General features: G+C 40.1%; 1 protein-coding gene across 2 annotated transcripts in view; it reads left to right on the top strand.

Moving 5' to 3' along the window:
- The window catches only part of LOC120050089 (decorin-like), a 49,038-nt gene extending 34,024 nt beyond the window's left edge, over window positions 1-15,014 (top strand). The window contains exons 3-7 of one of the 2 annotated variants that reach the window (XM_038996730.1): window positions 9,565-9,778; window positions 10,832-10,945; window positions 11,966-12,059; window positions 13,651-13,789; window positions 14,039-15,014. In XM_038996730.1, coding sequence (XP_038852658.1) covers window positions 9,565-9,778; window positions 10,832-10,945; window positions 11,966-12,059; window positions 13,651-13,789; window positions 14,039-14,239 — 762 coding nt within the window. In that variant the 3' untranslated portion in view covers window positions 14,240-15,014. The remainder of the gene's footprint in view (window positions 1-9,564; window positions 9,779-10,831; window positions 10,946-11,965; window positions 12,060-13,650; window positions 13,790-14,038) is intronic. The other variant, XM_038996729.1, reaches the window with a different exon arrangement.
- The last annotated feature ends 8,992 nt before the right edge of the window (window positions 15,015-24,006 follow it).

Here is a 24,006-nt window from a genome sequence, read left to right as displayed (position 1 = left end):
CTAACACTCAACATGTCTCCTAAACACTCCAACATGTCCACTAAACACTATGTCCTACTAAACACATAATATGTCCACTAAACACTAACTATGTCCCTAAACACATAATATGTCCACTAAACACCAACATGTCTACATAAACACTCAATATGTCCACTAAACACTCAATAGGTCCACATAAACATCAACATGTCTACTAAACACATAATATGTCCCACTAAACACTCAGATATGTCCACTAAACACATATGTCCACTAAACATCAACATGTCTACTAAACACATAATATGTCCACTAAACCACTCAACATGTCTACTAAACACTAATGTCCACTAAACCTCAATATGTCCATTTTCTAAACACTCAACATGTCACTAAACACATAATATGTCCACTAAACACTCAATATGTCCACTAAACACATAATATGTCCACTAAACACTAACACACTCAACATGTCCACTAAACACATATATGTCCACTAAACACTTAAACTGTATGTCCACTAAACACTCTTTGTCCACTAAACACTCAACATGTCTTACTAAACAATAAGTATGTCCCCCTAAACACTATAAACACTCAACATGTCCACTAAACACTCAACATGTCCACTAAACACTCAACATGTCCACTAAACACATAATATGTCCACTAAACACTCAGTATGTCCAATAAACAATTAATACTGTCTGTCCACTAAACACTAAATATGTCCACTAAACACTCAACATGTCCACTAAACACATAATATGTGCACTAAACACTCAACATGTCCACTAAACACTTAATACTGTATATCCACTAAACACTCTATGTTCACTAAACACTTAATATGTCCACTAAACACTTAATACTGTATGTCCACTAAACACTCAATTTGTCCACTAAACACTCAATATGTCCACTAAACACTTAATATGTCCACTTAACACTCAATATGTCCACTAAACACTCAATATGTTCACTAAACTCTCAATATGTCCACTAAACACTCAATATGTTCACTAAACACTCAATATGTCCACTAAACACTCAATATGTCCACTAAACACTCAATATGTCCACTAAACACTCAACATGTCCACTAAACACATAATATGTCCACTAAACACATAATATGTCCACTAAACACATAATATGTCCACTAAACACTCAACATGTCTACTAAACACTCAACATGTCTACTAAACACTCAACATGTCTACTAAACACTCAACATGTCCACTAAACACTCAACATGTCCACTAAACACTCAACATGTCCACTAAACACATAATATGTCCACTAAACACATAATATGTCCACTAAACACATAATATGTCCACTAAACACATATGTCCACTAAACACTCAACATGTCCACTAAACACATATGTCCACTAAACACTCAGTATGTCCACTAAACACATATGTCCACTAAACACTCAACATGTCTACTAAACACATAATATGTCTACTAAACACTCAACATGTCTACTAAACACTCAACATGTCTACTAAACACTCAACATGTCCACTAAACACTCAACATGTCCACTAAACACTCAACATGTCCACTAAACACATAATATGTCCACTAAACACATAATATGTCCACTAAACACATAATATGTCCACTAAACACATATGTCCACTAAACACTCAACATGTCCACTAAACACATATGTCCACTAAACACTCAGTATGTCCACTAAACACATATGTCCACTAAACACTCAACATGTCTACTAAACACATAATATGTCCACTAAACACTCAACATGTCTACTAAACACATAATATGTCCACTAAACACTCAACATGTCCACTAAACACATATGTCCACTAAACACTCAACATGTCTACTAAACACATAATATGTCCACTAAACACTCAACATGTCTACTAAAGACATAATATGTCCACTAAACACTCAATATGTCCACTAAACACATAATATGTCCACTAAACACTCAACATGTCCACTAAACAAATAATATGTCCACTAAACACTTAAAACTGTATGTCCACTAAACACTCTATGTCCACTAAACACTCAACATGTCTACTAAACACATAATATGTCCACTAAACACTCAACATGTCCACTAAACACATAATATGTCCACTAAACACATATGTCCACTAAACACTCAACATGTCCACTAAACACATATGTCCACTAAACACTCAACATGTCCACTAAACACTCAACATGTCCACTAAACACTCAACATGTCCACTAAACACTCAACATGTCCACTAAACACATAATATGTCTACTTAACACATATGTCCACTAAACACATAATATGTCCACTAAACACATAATATGTCCACTAAACACTCAACATGTCTACTAAACACATATGTCCACTAAACACATATGTCCACTAAACACTCAACATGTCTACTAAACACTCAACATGTCCACTAAACACTCAACATGTCCACTAAACACATAATATGTCCACTAAACACATAATATGTCCACTAAACACTCAACATGTCCACTAAACACATAATTTGTCCACTAAACACTCAACATGTCCACTAAACACATAATATGTCCACTAAACACTCAACATGTCCACTAAACACATAATATGTCCACTAAACACTCAACATGTCCACTAAACACTCAACATGTCCACTAAACACTCAACATGTCCACTAAACACTCAACATGTCCACTAAACACTCAACATGTCCACTAAACACTCAACATGTCCACTAAACACTCAATATGTCCACTAAACACATAATATGTCCACTAAACACTCAACATGTCCACTAAACACTCAACATGTCCACTAAACACTCAACATGTCCACTAAACACTCAACATGTCCACTAAACACTCAACATGTCCACTAAACACATAATATGTCCACTAAACACATAATATGTCTACTAAACACATAATATGTCCACTAAACACTCAACATGTCTACTAAACACATAATATGTCCACTAAACACATAATATGTCCACTAAACACTCAACATGTCCACTAAACACTCAACATGTCTACTAAACACATATGTCCACTAAACACTCAACATGTCCACTAAACACTCAATATGTCCACTAAACACATAATATGTCCACTAAACACTCAACATGTCCACTAAACACATAATATGTCCACTAAACACTCAACATGTCCACTAAACACATAATATGTCCACTAAACACATAATATGTCCACTAAACACTCAACATGTCCACTAAACACTCAACATGTCCACTAAACACTCAACATGTCCACTAAACACTCAACATGTCCACTAAACACTCAACATGTCCACTAAACACTCAACATGTCCACTAAACACTCAACATGTCCACTAAACACTCAATATGTCCACTAAACACATAATATGTCCACTAAACACTCAACATGTCCACTAAACACTCAACATGTCCACTAAACACTCAACATGTCCACTAAACACATAATATGTCCACTAAACACATAATATGTCCACTAAACACATAATATGTCCACTAAACACTCAACATGTCTACTAAACACATAATATGTCCACTAAACACATAATATGTCCACTAAACACTCAACATGTCCACTAAACACATATGTCCACTAAACACTCAACATGTCCACTAAACACTCAATATGTCCACTAAACACTCAATATGTCCACTAAACACTCAACATGTCCACTAAACACTCAACATGTCCACTAAACACATAATATGTCCACTAAACACTCAACATGTCTACTAAACACTCAGTATGTCCAATAAACACTCAACATGTCTACTAAACACATAATATGTCCACTAAACACTCAACATGTCCACTAAACACATAATATGTCTACTAAACACTCAACATGTCCACTAAACACTCAACATGTCCACTAAACACTCAACATGTCCACTAAACACTCAACATGTCCACTAAACACTCAACATGTCCACTAAACACTCAACATGTCCACTAAACACTCAACATGTCCACTAAACACATAATATGTCCACTAAACACATAATATGTCCACTAAACACTCAACATGTCCACTAAACTCAACATGTCCACTAAAAACTCAACATGTCCACTAAACACATAATATGTCCACTAAAAACATAATATGTCCACTAAACACATAATATGTCCACTAAACACTCAACATGTCCACTAAAAACTCAACATGTCCACTAAAAACTCAACATGTCCACTAAACACATAATATGTCCACTAAACACATAATATGTCCACTAAACACTCAACATGTCTACTAAACACATATGTCCACTAAACACTCAACATGTCCACTAAACACTCAATATGTCCACTAAACACATAATATGTCCACTAAACACTCAACATGTCCACTAAACACATATGTCCACTAAACACATATGTCCACTAAACACTCAGTATGTCCAATAAACACTCAACATGTCTACTAAACACATAATATGTCCACTAAACACTCAACATGTCCACTAAACACATAATATGTCCACTAAACACTCAACATGTCTACTAAACACTCAGTATGTCCAATAAACACTCAACATGTCTACTAAACACATAATATGTCCACTAAACACTCAACATGTCCACTAAACACATAATATGTCCACTAAACACTCAACATGTCCACTAAACACTCAACATGTCCACTAAACACTCAACATGTCCACTAAACACTCAACATGTCCACTAAACACTCAACATGTCCACTAAACACATAATATGTCCACTAAACACTCAATATGTCCACTAAACACATAATATGTCCACTAAACACTCAACATGTCCACTAAACACTCAACATGTCCACTAAACACTCAACATGTCTACTAAACACATATGTCCACTAAACACTCGACATGTCTACTAAACACTCAACATGTCCACTAAACACTCAACATGTCCACTAAACACTCAACATGTCCACTAAACACTCAACATGTCCACTAAACACTCAACATGTCCACTAAACACTCAACATGTCTACTAAACACATAATATGTCCACTAAACACTCAACATGTCCACTAAACACATAATATGTCCACTAAACACTCAACATGTCTACTAAACACTCAGTATGTCCAATAAACACTCAACATGTCTACTAAACACATAATATGTCCACTAAACACTCAACATGTCCACTAAACACATAATATGTCCACTAAACACTCAACATGTCTACTAAACACTCAACATGTCTACTAAACACTCAACATGTCCACTAAACACTCAACATGTCCACTAAACACTCAACATGTCCACTAAACACTCAACATGTCTACTAAACACTCAACATGTCCACTAAACACTCAACATGTCCACTAAACACTCAACATGTCCACTAAACACTCAACATGTCCACTAAACACATAATATGTCCACTAAACACATAATATGTCCACTAAACACATAATATGTCCACTAAACACTCAACATGTCCACTAAACACTCAACATGTCCACTAAAAACTCAACATGTCCACTAAAAACTCAACATGTCCACTAAACACATAATATGTCCACTAAACACTCAACATGTCCACTAAACACATAATATGTCCACTAAACACTCAACATGTCTACTAAACACTCAGTATGTCCAATAAACACTCAACATGTCTACTAAACACATAATATGTCCACTAAACACTCAACATGTCCACTAAACACTCAACATGTCTACTAAACACTCAACATGTCCACTAAACACTCAACATGTCCACTAAACACTCAACATGTCCACTAAACACTCAACATGTCCACTAAACACATAATATGTCCACTAAACACATAATATGTCCACTAAACACTCAACATGTCTACTAAACACTCAGTATGTCCAATAAACACTCAACATGTCTACTAAACACATAATATGTCCACTAAACACTCAACATGTCTACTAAACACATAATATGTCCACTAAACACTCAATATGTCCACTAAACACTCAACATGTCTACTAAACACATAATATGTCCACTAAACACTTAAAACTGTATGTCCACTAAACACTCTATGTCCACTAAACACTCAACATGTCTACTAAACACATTATGTCCACTAAACACTCAACATGTCCACTAAACACATAATATGTCCACTAAACACATAATATGTCCACTAAACACTCAACATGTCCACTAAACACATAATATGTCCACTAAACACATAATATGTCCACTAAACACTCAACATGTCCACTAAACACATAACATGTCCACTAAACACATAATATGTCCACTAAACACTCAGTATGTCCAATAAACAATTAATACTGTCTGTCCACTAAACACTCAATTTGTCCACTAACACTCAATTTGTCCACTAAACACTCAATATGTCCACTAAATACTTAATACTGTATATCCACTAAATTCTCAATGTGTCCACAAAATAATCAACATGTCCACTAAACACATAATATGTCCACTAAACACTAAATATGTCCACTAAACACTCAACATGTCCACTAAACACATAATATGTGCACTAAACACTCAACATGTCCACTAAACACTTAATACTGTATATCCACTAAACACTCAATATGTTCACTAAACACTTAATATGTCCACTAAACACTTAATACTGTATGTCCACTAAACACTCAATATGTTCACTAAACACTTAATACTGTATGTCCACTAAACACTCAATATGTCCACTAAACACTTAATATGTCCACTAAACACTCAATATGTCCACTAAACACTCAATTTGTCCACTAAACACTCAATATGTCCACTAAACACTCAATATGTCCACTAAACACTCAATATGTCCACTAAACACTCAATTTGTCCACTAAACACTCAATTTGTCCACTAAACACTTAATATGTCCACTAAACACTCAATATGTCCACTAAACACATAATATGTCCACTAAACACTCAATTTGTCCACTAAACACTCAATATGTCCACTAAACACTCAATATGTCCACTAAACACATAATATGTCCACTAAACACTCAATATGTCCACTAAACACTCAATATGTCCACTAAACACTCAATATGTCCACTAAACACTCAATATGTTCACTAAACACTTAATACTGTATGTCCACTAAACACTCAATATGTCCACTAAACACTCAATTTGTCCACTAAACACTCAATATGTCCACTTAACACTCAATATGTCCACTAAACACTCAATATGTTCACTAAACACTCAATTTGTCCACTAAACACTCAATATGTTCACTAAACACTCAATATGTCCACTAAACACTCAATATGTCCACTAAACACTCAATTTGTCCACTAAACACTCAATATGTCCACTAAACACTCAATATGTTCACTAAACACTTAATACTGTATGTCCACTAAACACTCAATATGTCCACTAAACACTCAATTTGTCCACTAAACACTCAATATGTCCACTAAACACTTAATATGTCCACTTAACACTCAATATGTCCACTAAACACTCAATATGTTCACTAAACACTCAATTTGTCCACTAAACACTCAATGTCCACTAAACACTCAATATGTTCACTAAACACTCAATATGTTCACTAAACACTCAATATGTCCACTAAACACTCAATTTGTCCACTAAACACTCAATTTGTCCACTAAACACTCAATATGTCCACTAAACACTCAATATGTCCACTAAACACTCAATTTGTCCACTAAACACTCAATATGTCCACTAAACACTCAATATGTCCACTAAACACTCAATATGTCCACTAAACACTCAATTTGTCCACTAAACACTCAATATGTCCACTAAACACTCAATATGTCCACTAAACACTTAATACTGTATGTCCACTAAACACTCAATATGTCCACTAAACACTTAATATGTCCACTAAACACTCAATATGTCCACTAAACACTCAATATGTTCACTAAACACTCAATATGTCCACTAAACACTCAATATGTCCACTAAACACTCAATTTGTCCACTAAACACTCAATATGTCCACTAAACACTCAATATGTCCACTAAACACTTAATACTGTATGTCCACTAAACACTCAATTTGTCCACTAAACACTCAATATGTCCACTAAACACTTAATATGTCCACTAAACACTCAATATGTCCACTAAACACATAATATGTCCACTAAACACTCAATTTGTCCACTAAACACTCAATATGTCCACTAAACACTTAATATGTTCACTAAACACTCAATATGTTCACTAAACACATAATATGTCCACTTTCTATCAATTCTTCTAGGGAGTGCAATGTTGACATCCCTTCAAAGTATACACCAGAGTGAGTGTAGAAACCTGAATGTCTTGGGTAGGAGAGAGCTAAAGGGAAAACACTGAAGCTGAACTTGAAGCCGTGTTTTGTTGGATGACATCCTAACAGGCGTATTATACATGCAAAAGTATCAGCTGGAGCGAAGCAGTGGAAATCTGATTTATCTCTGGACTTTCTTGAGACAAGAGGGAGCTTAGGTGTGTACTAGTGTGTGTGTGTGTTCCTGATCATATTCCAAACCACTAACATGTTTAACTAACATGTTTAACTCGGATCAAAGATCCTAAAAATAGTCTACCAAAGGGAACAGCACTGTAAACCACCTCCACTCATTTGTTTTAACCACAGGAATCCAGGTACCAATGTTCCCCAGGTGCCATGGAAACTATTCTCCTCTGGGCCATCGTGTGACCTCTCTACACGTGTATAGCTTTCTGACCTGTAATAAATAGCCTACCTCTGTCAAACGGCCCACACTGTTTCCACCCCCGTACATTAGTTGTTCTCTCCAGGGGGAATTTGCTGCATTCTCTGCATTCTCCATTCTTCCAACCCCCGTCTGCAGCCTTGAGTATGGAACGGTCCACTAGAGACACAGCAATTTCTCTTGCGAAATTTCTCAGAAATGGCCTCCAATCACAACAACCCTGGCGCCTGTGCTCTTTAAGACTAGGTCCAAGGGTGTGTTGGGATTACTGTACAGACGTTAAAAAACAATCTCACATTTCAGTTACCTTGGATACGTTCAATTGAGTCAGTCCATACTTGGGAAATGTAATCAAACAGTCTGCAATAGTAGACACATCGTATTTTGTTGATGTCAAGCGTTTAAGATGCTCGTCAACTAGTACAAAATAGTCCAGTCTGTTTGTGAAGCAATTTTTGCAACCTCACTATGATATAATGAAAAGTCTGCCTTCAATTACTTCATTTTACACACATAAACAATGATCACATACGCCCACGGGAAGTTGTGGCCACATTAAAGTAGCCAGTGACAGAACACATTTCAGAGTAACACATCATTGCTAATGATAATAGTGATATATTGCAATAATGTAGCTAGCTATCTCAAATAGCTTTTTCTATCTCAAATAGCTTTTTCTATTTGAGATAGCTTTTTCTATCTCAAAGCAATCTCAAATAGAAAAAGCAGTTGCCCAATTGAACATTAGCATAAATATCTACATAGTAATTAGCATTACCACAAACATACTAATTATAATTAGCATAAACATACACATTATAATTAGCAAAACATACACATTAGCATTAGCTTAAATATAACAGGGATTGTTCTCTCTCCAATCTCCCCAGACCCTGATCCTGGTGAACAACCAGATCACCACAATCCACCCCAAGGCCTTCATTCCCCTGGGCAAGCTGCAGCGCCTCTACCTCTCCAAGAACCACCTCAAGGAAATGCCCGCCAACATGCCCAAGAGCCTGCAGGAGCTTCGCATCCACGAGAACGAGATCACTAAGATCAAGAAGGCCTCCTTCGAGGGCATGGCCCAGGTCATCGTCATGGGTATGGACCAGACCTGGGTTCAAATACTATTAGAAATCTTTCAGATATGTTGTGCCCTTGCTTTAGCCTGCCTGGATTGCCTTAATGACAAGTCTGTTTTCTTCTGTTGGGTGCATAATGAACTCAACCCATCCCTTGTTCGGTACTCAAATTCCATACGATAGAACTGGTCTAATCCTTAACACACATATACAGTACACACAGTTACTTGAACATCTTTCCTTAATTGACTGTGTAGTAGCAATAGGACAGGAGCAAGTTAACAAGTTTTCAGCTAAAAAGTACACTAAAACATTAGTCAGACTGATGATGCAAAGTGTTGTCTAACCATGAATTACAACGTGTCCGTGTTTAGAGAGTGCCAGCAATCGCCTACAGAGAGGAAGGGTTGGTGCATTGCTTACAGAGTGGAGAGTGGACTTTTGAGGGTGCCAGCAGCAGAGAGAGTGATGGAGTGTGTGTGTGTGTGTGTGTGTGTGTGTGTGTGTGTGTGTGTGTGTGTGTGTGTGTGTGTGTGTGTGTGTGTGTGTGTGTGTGTGTGTGTGTGTGTGTGTGTGTGTGTGTGTGTGTGTGTGTGTGTGTGCACATTTATACATTTATTTATAATGTCTCTATTCTGGTGTGTGTTACATTCCCTCTCAGAATGTAAAGTATCTCATTATAGCATAGCTGAGGGACTGGAGCGGTAGGCCCTAAAACACACTGATCCTCAGATTATATCCCCAGTGTGACAAATCGGCCAATCCAGCGAGGCTAAAGGACGAGGCTTATGGACAATATCCCACGCCGGCCACAAACCATGTTTATACATGAGTCAGGTTGAGATTCCCGTAACACACCAGGACTGGGATGTGGTTAATGGACCTTTTTTTCTCTCTGTTTTCTTTTCTGTCTCCTCCCCTGATTGTCTACCTCTCTATTTATCTTCTTCTCTGTCTATCTCTCTCTTGCTCTCTCTCTTTATTTCTGCTCCCTCTGTCTCTTAATACTCTATCTCCCTTAATTCTCTCTCTGTCTCTCTCTCTGTCTGTCTCTCCCTCCTTCTCTTTCCAGAGCTCGGCTCCAACCCCCTGAAGAGTGCAGGGGTTGAGGCTGGGGCGTTCGGGGCCCTGAAGAAGGTCTCATACATCCGCATTGCAGACACCAACCTGACAGAGATCCCCAAAGGTACTGCCCTCTCTGGTCACCCCATCACAAATCATCCTTCCTTCCAGTCCCTTGAAGGGATCATAGGAAATTTAACCCAAGGCTAGGTATGAGCAGAGAGCCATTACATAGCTTTCACCTATCCAGTCATGTCAGATCATTTCACTGTGTGGATCCAACTAAAGAATACGGAAAATAACATGTCATTTCAATAAAGGATGGCTGTAGGGATTTTGACCACACTACAACAACAAAAGATGTATTAGACATACTGTATAATTCTAAGGCAACCAGCTGCAATGGGATTGTGAAAATGTTTGTTGAGCAAACTCACAACAATAGTTGGTGTGTGAACATTTTGTTGAGCAAACTCACAATTGCAACTTAATGCCTTTCAATTGTACGTTGAATCAACATCTTTTTGTTTTACAGTGCAGGGCCTGAATCTCTATTTTCAACCAGGACTGGTTTGAATAATTCACAGCTCAATAGCTCCAGCTAAAACAAAGGAATTCAAGTTAACAGTGAGGATCTCTTACTCAATCGACCACAGCCAAAATCATCAATCATCTTGCACTGCAGGAATGCACATTTGGATTGATAGGCTCCACTGAACAATGGTTACAGTGTGGAACCAAGAGAGGAAAACTAAAACAGCATATTCATTCAAAGGCGTGTAACATGAATGTTATCTGGCCTATTGTGGGAATCTGGCCACCAGTTCAGATCGAATAGTACTCTGAGAGAGATCCTCTAATCTAATGCTTTAATACGAATAGAAGGGATGAAGGAGAGGCCTCTGGATGTTAGAGGCTGCGTCTGAGTTGGCATCCTATTCCCTATACTGCACTATTACCTAGTCAAAAGTAGTGCACTAGGGATTAGGGTGCCATTTCAGATGCATTAGAATTAGTATGGATTCAGAGTCCTACTGGCATACTGTACGTAGACATTAACCACTTACCTTCCCCTCACCACAACTGCTGTGGTTTCCCCGGTTGTTTGTCCTCTCGTCATTGTCTCTCTCCTGTGGGTTGCCAGGTCTGCCCTCCTCCCTCTCCGAGCTCCACCTGGACAGCAACAAGATCACCAAGGTGCAGGCGGACAACCTGAAGGGCCTCAAGAACCTGGCTAAGTAAAGATGTTTCAACACTTCTACTCAATGTTTCAAAAACTTTTTTGCTCTTGACGAGGACAAAGCATGCTTACAGTATTCTTCTTCACTGTATTTGATGAGTGGGTCAACACTTCATAAGTAGTCCTGTAGTGGGATATTGGGTCATCTCTAGACAACAGTGCCCTGCACACACACACACACACACACACACACACACACACACACACACACACACACACACACACACACACACACACACACACACACACACACACACACACACACACACCCTAGTATGTATTTCAAACCTCAGCAACAATCCTGGGTTAGTCACCAATTCAGTTATATAAGGAGTATTTGAATTGATGCGGTACTTCTTGGCGTTAATGCCACTAGTGTTTTTTGTACCACATCATCACATTCACTGGGGAGGTTAGACTGGAGCAGCATGTCCTAAACTCCCTGTCTGCCCTGTACTCTGCTGCTAGTACTGTCTCTCTCTCTCTCTCCGTGTCTCTCTCTGTGTCTCTCTGTGTGTCTCTGTCTCTCTCTCTCTCCGTGTCTCTCTCTGTGTCTCTCTGTGTGTCTCTGTCTCTCTCTCTGTCTCTCTCTCTCTCTGTGTGTCTCTGTCTCTCTCTGTGTCTCTCTCTGTGTCTCTCTCTGTGTCTCTCTGTGCCTCTCTGTTTGTCTCTGTCTCTCTCTATCTCTCTCTCTCTCTCTCTCTCTCTCTCTCTCTCTCTCTCTCTCTCTCTCTCTCTCTCTCTCTCTCTCTGCCTTCGTCATCACTCACTAGTCCACTCTGCTCAACTCTGAGTGAGTTCTGCAATTGTAGTCCACTGCTGTATTTGTGGAAAGTAGCCAGGGCTTGAGAAAGAGCTATACATCATTACCAGATCTAAACCAACCAGACAGACTCACTCAGAGAACCCAACTCCTGGTTCTCTCTCACTCCCTGTGGCTGTGCCTGTCAGAGCTCTCTCATTCTGTCACTCTCTCTCTGTCTCTCTCTCTCTGACTCTCATTGAGACATTGGGGGTGTTGATTTATCAAGGCATTATGTGTTTGAGAGTTTTAACAAAATGCATATGAAAGCAATGTTTCTGAAAATGAACAGCTGGGTTTATAAGATCACTGCTTCGAGGGTAGGAAAAGACTCATGCCAAAGTAGGGAGACTAATCAACAGAAATATACTCTCATGCAGTACAAGGCAGTTTATTTTGGAAGAGCTGCAGGATTCACTGAAAATATTATTTTAAATTTTCTGGATCGGCAACACGTTCGCTAGTGAGTATTTCATTTTGTCAACGAAATTGGTCCCTTGGCAAAAGTAGAACCTCTTTCTCATTTGCTAGTCTACATTCTGCCCATGGTTTTCATTGGCAGAAAACCAGTTTGTGTCTTTCCCATTGGATGTTTTCTTTCCTCTTTCTCTCATTTGTTTTTATACATTCTGTACGTTGACTTGTAGGGACAGCTCAGGGCTTCATGCCCTCTTATATCGCTCTTCTTCTGTACCTCTGTCTCATTGGCTCTTTTACACATCGTGTCTCTGTCCCATTGGCTCTGACACATTCTGTGTCTCTCCCCATTGGCTGGTTTGTCTCCTAGGCTGGGTCTAAGCTACAATGAGATCAGCCAGGTGGAGAACGGTTCTCTGGCCATGGTTCCTCACCTCAGAGAGCTTCACCTGGACAACAATGCCCTCACCACCGTGCCTGCAGGCCTGCCTGACCACAAGTACATCCAGGTGGGTTCCACCGGACACACAGGTGTCCCGTCACACCTGGGAGTATGGGTAGAGGCTTCATGTCCATGAATGTTCCACCTCACACAGGGTTTTCTCAGGAGGGTGTAACCATTACAGATCAATCTCATGATGATGATGAAATAAAATATAAATAAGTTGATTAACACAGAAATGACCTTTCTATATACGCAATGTTCATTTCCAGACATCCCTCCCTCTAACCACTCATTGTGGTTGATATGTTCCCAGGTGATCTACCTCCACAGCAACAAGATAGGGGTGGTGGGCACCCAGGACTTCTGCCCACCAGGCTACAATACCAAGAAGGCCATGTACTCTGGCATCAGCCTGTTCTCCAACCCCGTCCCTTACTGGGAGGTGCAGCCCATCACCTTCCGCTGTGTGTTCGACCGCTCCGCCATCCAGCTGGGCAACTACAGGAAGAAGTAGAGAAAAAGTAGTCCACCCCCAGAGAGAAAGAGAGAGAGAGAGAGAGAGAGAGTGTGTGTGTGTGTGTGTGTGTGTGTGTGTGTGTGTGTGTGTGTGTGTGTGTGTGTGTGTGTGTGTGTGTGTGTGTGTGTGTGTGTGTGTGTGTGTGTGTGTGTGTGTGTGTGTGTGTGTGTGTGTGTGTGTGTGTGTGTGAACCGCAGCCCCCCATCCACCCCACAACACTGATCGGCAACTTTATCCCCATTTTAAAACCATAGCGAACATCCAATACAGTTTTAACAGTTACAGTACTTAATGTTCTCATGAGCAAAGACAGAACAGTTACAAAACTCAGTACCAAACCTTCCATAGGTGGCTTAGTAATAACTCAAACCAGCTCTGTATGCAAACAGTTGATTTATAATAGTCCATGTGCCATTTGTACATTTCATATTCTACAACAGTAATCACTGGCATTATCCTGTAACAGGTCTTCCATACACAATAAACCGTCAGCTCATTAAATACTGTAACACTACCTCATGGTAGTTATCTGTCAAAAAGATCAACTTAAAGGGGATGTCACCCACTTTTCAACCTAATTTTCATTATCTCCATTACAATACCATCGTCACATGAAAACGTCACATTTCTATGTTTTGTAGAAAACAAATATGAAGTTAAAAAGATATACCCAATGACATCATCAAGAAAATACCATCATCCCTCTGGCTAGAAACTACCATCATCCCTCTGGCTAGAAACTACCATCATCCCTCTGGCTAGAAACTACCATCATCCCTCTGGCTAGAAACTACCATCATCCCTCTGGCTAGAAACTACCATCATCCCTCTGGCTAGAAACTACCATCATCCCTCTGGCTAGAAACTACCATCATCCCTCTGGCTAGAAACTACCATCATCCCTCTGGCTAGAAACTACCACCATCCCTCTGGCTAGAAACTACCACCATCCCTCTGGCTAGAAACTACCATCATCCCTCTGGCTAGAAACTACCATCATCCCTCTGGCTAGAAACTACCACCATCCCTCTGGCTAGAAACTACCATCATCCCTCTGGCTAGAAACTACCATCATCCCTCTGGCTAGAAACTACCATCATCCCTCTGGCTAGAAACTACCATCATCCCTCTGGCTAGAAACTACCATCATCCCTCTGGCTAGAAACTACCATCATCCCTCTGGCTAGAAACTACCATCATCCCTCTGGCTAGAAACTACCATCATCCCTCTGGCTAGAAACTACCACCATCCCTCTGGCTAGAAACTACCATCATCCCTCTGGCTAGAAACTACCATCATCCCTCTGGCTAGAAACTACCATCATCCCTCTGGCTAGAAACTACCATCATCCCTCTGGCTAGAAACTACCATCATCCCTCTGGCTAGAAACTCGTTGCAGGTTTTGAAAAGCACCGTTTTTTTTTGTTTTTTTTTACTTTTAAGCCTACCCTGTGATGTCACAGAGAAGCATTTTATTAGGACCTTTCTTCTTATCTTTTTAACCACAGATCATAGACAAAACAACGTGTCGTTTTCACACATGTAGACACTGATATGGTGCTGGAGATAATGAATATGAGGTTGAAAAGTGGCGGAATTGTCCTTTAACAGAAGTCTGTGCATTGGTTTCGAAGTGTGTGCCCTCAGATTGCATGACTGAAATGTTATTTTGTGTTTGAAAGAAACATTATGAAACACTACAAAATATTTTCAACAACAAAAAATATCTATGACCACTTTGAAAATATGTACACGATTAACCCTTTAATACCTCACACGTCAGCAGGTTGAGATTGGCCGAAAAATCTGAATTTGACCGGTGTAGATCTTTTGTGTGCAACAAGCCTTTACGTGCATAAATCTGTGACAATTACAGTAGGTAAGCTGACCTGCGGAGCGGGCAGCAAAGGGTTAACTCGTGTCTTAATACCATTAACACCAGCTAGGATACTAGAATGTACTAGAGTATATTACCTGTGTAGTAGCTAGCGTTCAAAGTGTACCTTTACAATATGTCGTACTATTTGAAAGAATTCCGATTTTCTTTCTTTCACATTGTAGTCGATTGCCATGTCTCCTGCTTGCTTCACTGTTGATTTAAAGTTTTGTAGTTTTTACTAAACGTTCTGACAGTTTAAAGATTTAAGATTTTACCGTAAAGCATTTATTTCTTCTTCTTCACATTCCATTCCCCCATCTGTCATGTAACATCAGCTCATACAACCAAGATGAAAATAGCTCTTAAAGATGTAGAATAAACAATATATACGTTCTGAAACAGAAGCCATGCCCAAAGATCTATACGCATGCTTTTCTTCTTTTGACTTGAAGCACGGTGGTGGTTTCTGGGATGCCATGCTAATGCCTGTTTTCTTTCTCTTCGTTTTACTTTGCCTTTCTTTTGTTCTTTTTTTTTAAGTCTGAAGAGAATTGGAGGCTGCAGGCGGACTGTCATGCCTTCAGTGCCCATGTTAGTGTGAATGTTTGTATGTATAGACGCTGTATATAAATGCTGTATAAAAAAAACTCTCATTGCTTAAAAGCACAAGCACTTACAGTAGTTCAGACTTAATATATCAACAATAAAGATGTTCCTCTCTTTTTTCTGAGCAGGGGCTCCGCCTAAGGTGTCCTGAACCAAATAAAAATACCAATTAAAAAGCAGCATTTTTCTGGGGGTGTCGCCAGCAGAGGTCATAACCCTTGGTATGTCCACGTTGTGTGTGTCGTTGTCATAGAGTTGGAAAGAGGGCCCACCTCCTATCTTTGACATTATTGCTTCTGTGATAGCATAGGTTTTGTGGCAAGTGTGCCCTCTTACCAACTCTATGTTCGGTGTGTGGAGGGCTCTACTTGCCCTGTCACTAGATGGAGCTGTAATATCTATGGAACAGTCAAACGACTATAGACTTCACAGTGATGGATGGAGTTTCCAGGTGAACAAGGTTGTGAGGAGGAACAGGTGAGACACCGGAGAAAGCAGGTGAGAAAGTATTCACACTGTAATATTCTACGGTCACACACCAAACACAGAGTACTGGAGAGACTCTTAGAACACTCTTAAAAGTTGAAAGGCCCTCATAACAAGTAAGCATAAGTGATTTTATGCAAAACAACAACTGTATCCATAAGGTGAAATATCAAGGCTTTAGGGGATTAATGGGCTATCAAGCCTGACTTGAATGGTGTATTTATAAGGGGCAATGTTTTCTGTAGTTGCCAGAACTATTGTTGTGCTGGCTCTCTGTTGTGGGGTTTTCAGAGAAGTTCAGGGAGGGGACTGGACATCTGAAACAAACAGGATCCAAGGTAAACAGTAAGAGTGAAGTAATGTATAATATTATATCAACAACAAGCTGAAGGCAACAGTAGTGTTAAAACTCACATCGCTTCAGTGAATATGAGCTACATTTCTGGATTTTATATTAAATATTTAAATGCGACAACCAATCAAGTAAAATGTAAATTGCCTATGGTTGTGGTTGAATAGTCTTGGGTATCAAGATACATCGTAAGTACTGTATATTGTTTAATAGCTGACAGATTTTGTAAGGACTGGGTGTCGGAGTGCGAAGTCAAGTGCAGGAAACAGCAAGTGCAATAACAAATGTTCTTTAATGAACACTGAGAAACTAGGCCACCCTTCTATACACTGGATGTTCTCATAAAACAACCCCAGACACGGGGGGGAACGAAAACAGTCCAGTTACAACGTAGATCGAAAACAAACACCACTCTTACCAACTAACAATCCCGCACAAAGAAACGGGCGGGCCGGCTGACTGATAAGCCCAACTAATTACAAACCTAATACAAAACAGGTGTAACCAATAAACACATAAGGAGGGGGAGAAAAGGATCAGTGGCAGCTAATAGGCCGGTGACGACGACCGCCGAGCGCCACCCGAACGGGAAGGAGAGCCTGCCTCGGTCGGAGTCGTGACAGATTTGATACGAGGCCAGTGACACCCAGATAACTGTGGTAAAAACATGTCTGCTCTATAGGGGATATCTTCAGTCTTTTTCATGAATCATACTCCCGCAACAGGCAGCATGCCCTGGACCTATGAACTATTGGAAGGTTGTGTTAACAACAAAGATAGGCACTTTAAAACAAGTTTGCTCCAATTGACTTTTTTTTTTTTAAACGTACGAAACCCGATATAGTATATTTACTGTAATAGTATTGATATCATCACGGTGTAAGATATGTCTGTAAAGCCTCCATGATTCCTTGCAGATTTGGGTCACTTACACACACTGAGATACCAGACAATACACATATTGCATATTGACAGGGAGATATTTATACAGCAGTGTTTCCCAAACCTCTCTGTGAGTACTCCCAACTGGTCAATTTATTTTCAAACCTAGATTAAAATCAGGTGTGCTCAGCCTGGCCTCAGAGCCATACGAAACATACTATACATATAGGCGAGTTGGTTGTTTAGCAACAAAACCAACGCGTGCGCAACTATGGGGCAAAATTTGATTGTTGACAACATGTCAATTATATTTAGTCTCCAAATGTTTATTGAAAACAAGTAAATTTGCACAATGAGCACTTGTTGTCTCTTAAATACATTGTTACAGTTGTTGGTTAGCTAGCTAGTGAATTTTAGCCATATTAGCATTGACATGAAATCAGTCAAAACACCTCAAAACAAGACGTGGTATCAAGAACAAGATGAAACTAGGTGAAATGAGCCACCTATGATTCCCCACATGGCATCTGTCATTTTTGCTAGCTTTCTGATCGTTCAGAATCATAACAAAGCACGACTTCCGACCACATCGATGTGTGTGCATCATTTTCGTGACATTGTCAGCCAACACGTCTATTTCTGAGCACCTCTAAGACATATGATATGTACTAATGGTCTAGTTACTTCAGACAGAAAGTATGGAGGTTGGTCGGGGAGGAAGGGTGGGCTTAAACCGCGACCGTCTAGCAAAAGGTTGCATGTTCAAGTCACGTCGGGGACAACTGTAGCATTTTAGCAGGATTGGGTATGTTACTTTCTAAATGTAATCCGTTAGTTACTAATTACTAGTCCAAAATTGTGAACAGGAATGTAACTTTTGGATTACCCAAACTCAGTCAAATAATCTGACTACTTTCAGTTTCTTTTGGATTACTTTTCCCTTAAGAAGCATTAGAAGAAGACAAAAAGGATCCATCAAATGCATTTGGTGTGTCATCATAGTAGTCTCTGACTTTCAAAGTATCTGGAATCCTATTACTGATTAGAATATTTTTGCTGGTAACGTAACTGATTACAGTTTGTCTGTAATCAAATGTCATGTAACTGACTACGTAATCAGTTACTCCCAAATGTTGCATTTTAGTTTAACCCTTCCCCTAACCCTTTTTCTAACCTTAACCCAATTCATCTCACCTGGAATATATCAGATGAGGGAATGGTACAGTATTCTGGTGCACCTCTTGTCACAATGGGGCATGTTATTTAGTGTGTAATATACAGTAATACTAAATGCTCTACAGAATGTTCTTCTTTAACAGAAGAAAAGGTAGGTGCCAAATGAGCCTATTCTACCAGAACACAAATTGCACTGTTCATCTAAAAACTGTCATTTCTAGAGAGATTTATGATTTTTATGACTTGCTGTATAATCAAACAAGGTCTTCAATTAAATAACTGTCCATAACATAAGGATTACCAGAGATTTGACTGGGCTGGAGTCCCAACCAGTAAGGTGATTGGTGGACGTTATAAGGAAGGTGGAGCATGTAGATCCATGACAGGAATGCATCAGTGTTGGAGCCTCTGGCAACGGCACACACACATCTGTTAGTCACACCACAGGGCCATGGGTCTCCTGCCCCTCTCTGTCGCCCCCATGTGGTGGGTATTGGCTTCTCTCCATCGCTCTTTCTTTCGACCCCCTCTGCACACACACACACGTGTGTGTGTGTGTGTGTGTGTGTGTGTGTGTGTGTGTGTGTGTGTGTGTGTGTGTGTGTGTGTGTGTGTGTGTGTGTGTGTGTGTGTGTGAGAGAGAGAGAGCGAGTGTGTGTGCATGTGTGTGTATACATAATGCACACCCGGGTTGGCAGGTACATGCATGTGTGTGTGTATGAGGGAGAGACAGGCAGGAGAAGGTGCATGCATGACAGTGTGAATGTCTATATCCATGTGCCCACGTGTCAGAGTGAAACCGTGTCAGAGTGAAACTACAGTATGTGTGAGTGAGACTACACTAGGTGTGAGTGAGACTACACTAGGTGTGAGTGAGACTACACTAGGTGTGAGTGAAACTACAGTATGTGTGAGTGAGACTACACTAGGTGTGAGTGAGACTACACTAGGTGTGAGTGAGACTACACTAGGTGTGACTGAGACTACACTAGGTGTGAGTGAAACTACACTAGGTGTGAGTGAGACTACACTAGGTGTGACTGAGACTACACTAGGTGTGAGTGAGACGACACTAGGTGTGACTGAGACTACACTAGATGTGACTGAGACTACACTAGGTGTAACTGAGACTACACTAGGTGTGACTGAGACTACAGTATGTGTGAGTGAGACTGTAGTATGTGTGAGTGAGACTACACTAGGTGTGAGAGAGACTGCAGTATGTATGTGAGTGAGCTTACAGTATGTGTGTGAATGAGACTACAGTATGTTTGAATGAGACAACAGTATGTGTGTGAGTGAGACTACTGTATGTGTGAGAGAGACTACACTAGGTGTGAGTGAGACTACAGTATGTGTGTGAGTGAGACTACATTATGTGTGAGTGAGTCTACACTAAGTGTGAGAGAGAGACTATAGTATGTGTGAGTGAGACTACACTAGGTGTGAGAGAGACTGCAGTATATGTGTGAGATAGACTGCAGTATGTGTGTGAGTGAGACTACAGTAGGTGTGTGAGTGAGACTACACTAGGTGTAAGAGAGACTGCAGTATGTGTGTGTGACTGAGACTACACTAGGTGTGACTGAGACTACAGTATGTGTGTGAGTGACGCTACAGTATGTGTGAGTGAGCCTACACTAGGTGTGACTGAGACTACAGTATGTGTGTGAGTGAGACTACAGTATGTGTGAGTGAGACTACAGTATGTGTGTCAGTGAGACTACAGTATGTATGTGAGTGAGACTACAGTATGTGTGTGAGTGAGACTACAGTATGTATGTGAGTGAGACTACAGTATGTGTGTGAGTGAGACTGCAGTATGTGTGTGAGTGAGACTACAGTATGTGTGTGAGTGAGACTACAGTATGTGTGTGAGTGAGACTATAGTATGTGTGTGAGTTAGACTGCAGTATGTGTGTGAGTGAGACTACAGTATGTGTGTGAGTGAGACTGCAGTATGTGTGTGAGTGAGCCTACAGTATGTGTGTGAGTGAGACTACAGTATGTGTGTGAGTGAGACTACAGTATGTGGGTGAGTGAGATTGCAGTATGTGTGAGTGAGACTACAGTATGTGTGTGAGTGAGACTACAGTATGTGTGTGAGTGAGATATGCCTTCCTGCCCTTGAGCAAAGCAGTAACCAGCAACAACAACTCCTCCCCGGGCTGCGATGACGTGGATTAAGGCAGCCCCCCCTGCACCTCCCTGATTCAGAGGGGTTGGGTTAAATGCAGAAGACACATATTGGTTGAATACGTTCAGTTGTATCTTTACTGACAATTTGAGCAACATTAACCTGATACCAGCACTCAATATTCATTAGCCTGTACAAACAGTATAGGTTTAAATGCATGTGTGCATGTTCTGTAGCTCCTATTAGAGTAGGGTTCAAACCAACCCTATCTTTGACTCTATGGTATAATATATATACTGTATATATATAGCATGGCTGTGTCAAATATATACAGTATATTCATGCTTAATACCCACCTGTGCTGGGCCAATCAAACAAAAAAACATCACAAATGGAGGGTGACATTATTGTCAAGCAAAAGAGCACAGATCTGTGCAGAAAATACCATAAAACAATCTCTGCATCATGATTATTTAAAGTAAGTTAACTGCATGTGATCCACTTGCGAGTGGCAGTATTTGGAACACACACTGAATAATGTGCCTTCCTGTCTATTTGAAATGTTATGGTATTTTGATCAGAACAGTGGTCTTTGCATGACAAACATGTTGCCTGGAATGAGCACAATATACAAAGCCATCAAACAGGCAGTGTCAATACAGGGCTAAAATCGAGTCATACTACACCGGCTCGGACGCTCGACAGATGTGGCAGGGCTTGCAAACTATCACGGATTACAAAAGGGAAACCCAGCCGTGAGATGCCCAGCAACGCGATCCTACCAGAGCTAAATGTTTTCAATGCTCGCAATCAACACTGAACCATGCATGAGAGCACCAGCTGTTCCAGAAGACTGTGTGATCTCGCTCTCCATAGCCGATGTGAGTAATACCTTTAAACAGGTTAACATTCACAAGGCCACTGGGCCAGATGGAATACCAGGATGCATACTCAGAGCATGCTCTGACCAGCTGGCAAGTGTCTTCACTGACATTTTCAATTTTCAAGTTTTAATGTCACGTGCACAAGTACAGTGAAATGCTTTTCTTGCAAGCTCTAAACCCAACAATCCAGTAAAAAGAACAAAAAATAAGAAATCACCTATCCTTGTCCCGGTCTGTAATATCAACTTGTTTCAAGCAGACTACCACAGACCACTATAGTCCCCGTGCCCAAGAACGCCAAAGTAACCTGCCTAAATTACTATCGCCCCGTAGTACTCATATCTATAGCCATGAAATGCTTTGAAAGTTTTTTTGTTTTTTTAGGTGGGTAAACAGCGTTTACTTGCGTTTACCCTCCACTAGGCCTACACCCCTGCCGGTAGCCTACCATCTCAGCCAAGGCAATTTTAAACACACAAACACACGCAGAATAGGTAGTCTACATTGAATATAATACATGAGTTCAATTAAAACATGTTTTACACCCTAGTTCATGAGTTGTCCATATTTAATGGGTTAAATGCTTGGAGTTTTCACAATCGTGTGACATAAAACACAACCTTTCTTTTTTTACATTAATGCCATTTATGACAGTGTTATTTGTCATTACTATCAAGAATCAAGGTAAGACCCAAGTGCAGACTGTGTGAAGTAACAATGTTTATTGTCACCCCCGGGGCAGGCAAACGACAGGTCAAGGCAGGCAGGGGTTGACAATCCAGAGTAGGAGCAAAGGTACAGGACGGCAGGCAGGTACAGGGTCAGGACAGGCAAGGGTCAAAAACCAGGAGGACGAGAAAAAGAGAGGCTGGGAAAAGACAGGAGCTGACAGGACGACCGCTGGTAAGCTTGACAAACAAGACCAACTGGTGACAGACAAACAGAAAACACAGGTATAAGTACACAGGGGATAATGGGGAAGATGGGCGACACCTGGAGGGGGGTGGAGACAATCACAAAGACAGGTGAAACAGATCAGGGCGTGACAATTACTAAGCATTTACCAATTGAATTAGAAAATGTAACTTAAACCCTGTACGAATCATGGATCTTGGAGATCTCGTAAAATGCACTGTAAGTCTAACTATGCCTACGTAACATTTAATGATGTTTCTCTGTGAAAACAGTTCTCATGGGCACACAAATCCACAATAATGTAGGACTATGCCATTGCAAAATGTAATGCTTCTAACCCAAAGAGTCAACTATAGGCCTACTGTCATTTACATATACTTGTTGGATGGATTGGATGCGCATTGGTGTCTAGCTGTAGGATAGTTGTCTAGTGGTATTGTCAATCA

Source organism: Salvelinus namaycush, chromosome 6 (assembly GCF_016432855.1).
Source record: "Salvelinus namaycush isolate Seneca chromosome 6, SaNama_1.0, whole genome shotgun sequence".
In the NCBI taxonomy this organism is placed as follows: Eukaryota; Metazoa; Chordata; class Actinopteri; order Salmoniformes; family Salmonidae; genus Salvelinus; species Salvelinus namaycush.
Note: the sequence above shows the minus strand (reverse complement) of the source record. Positions and strands in the feature narration are given on the sequence as shown.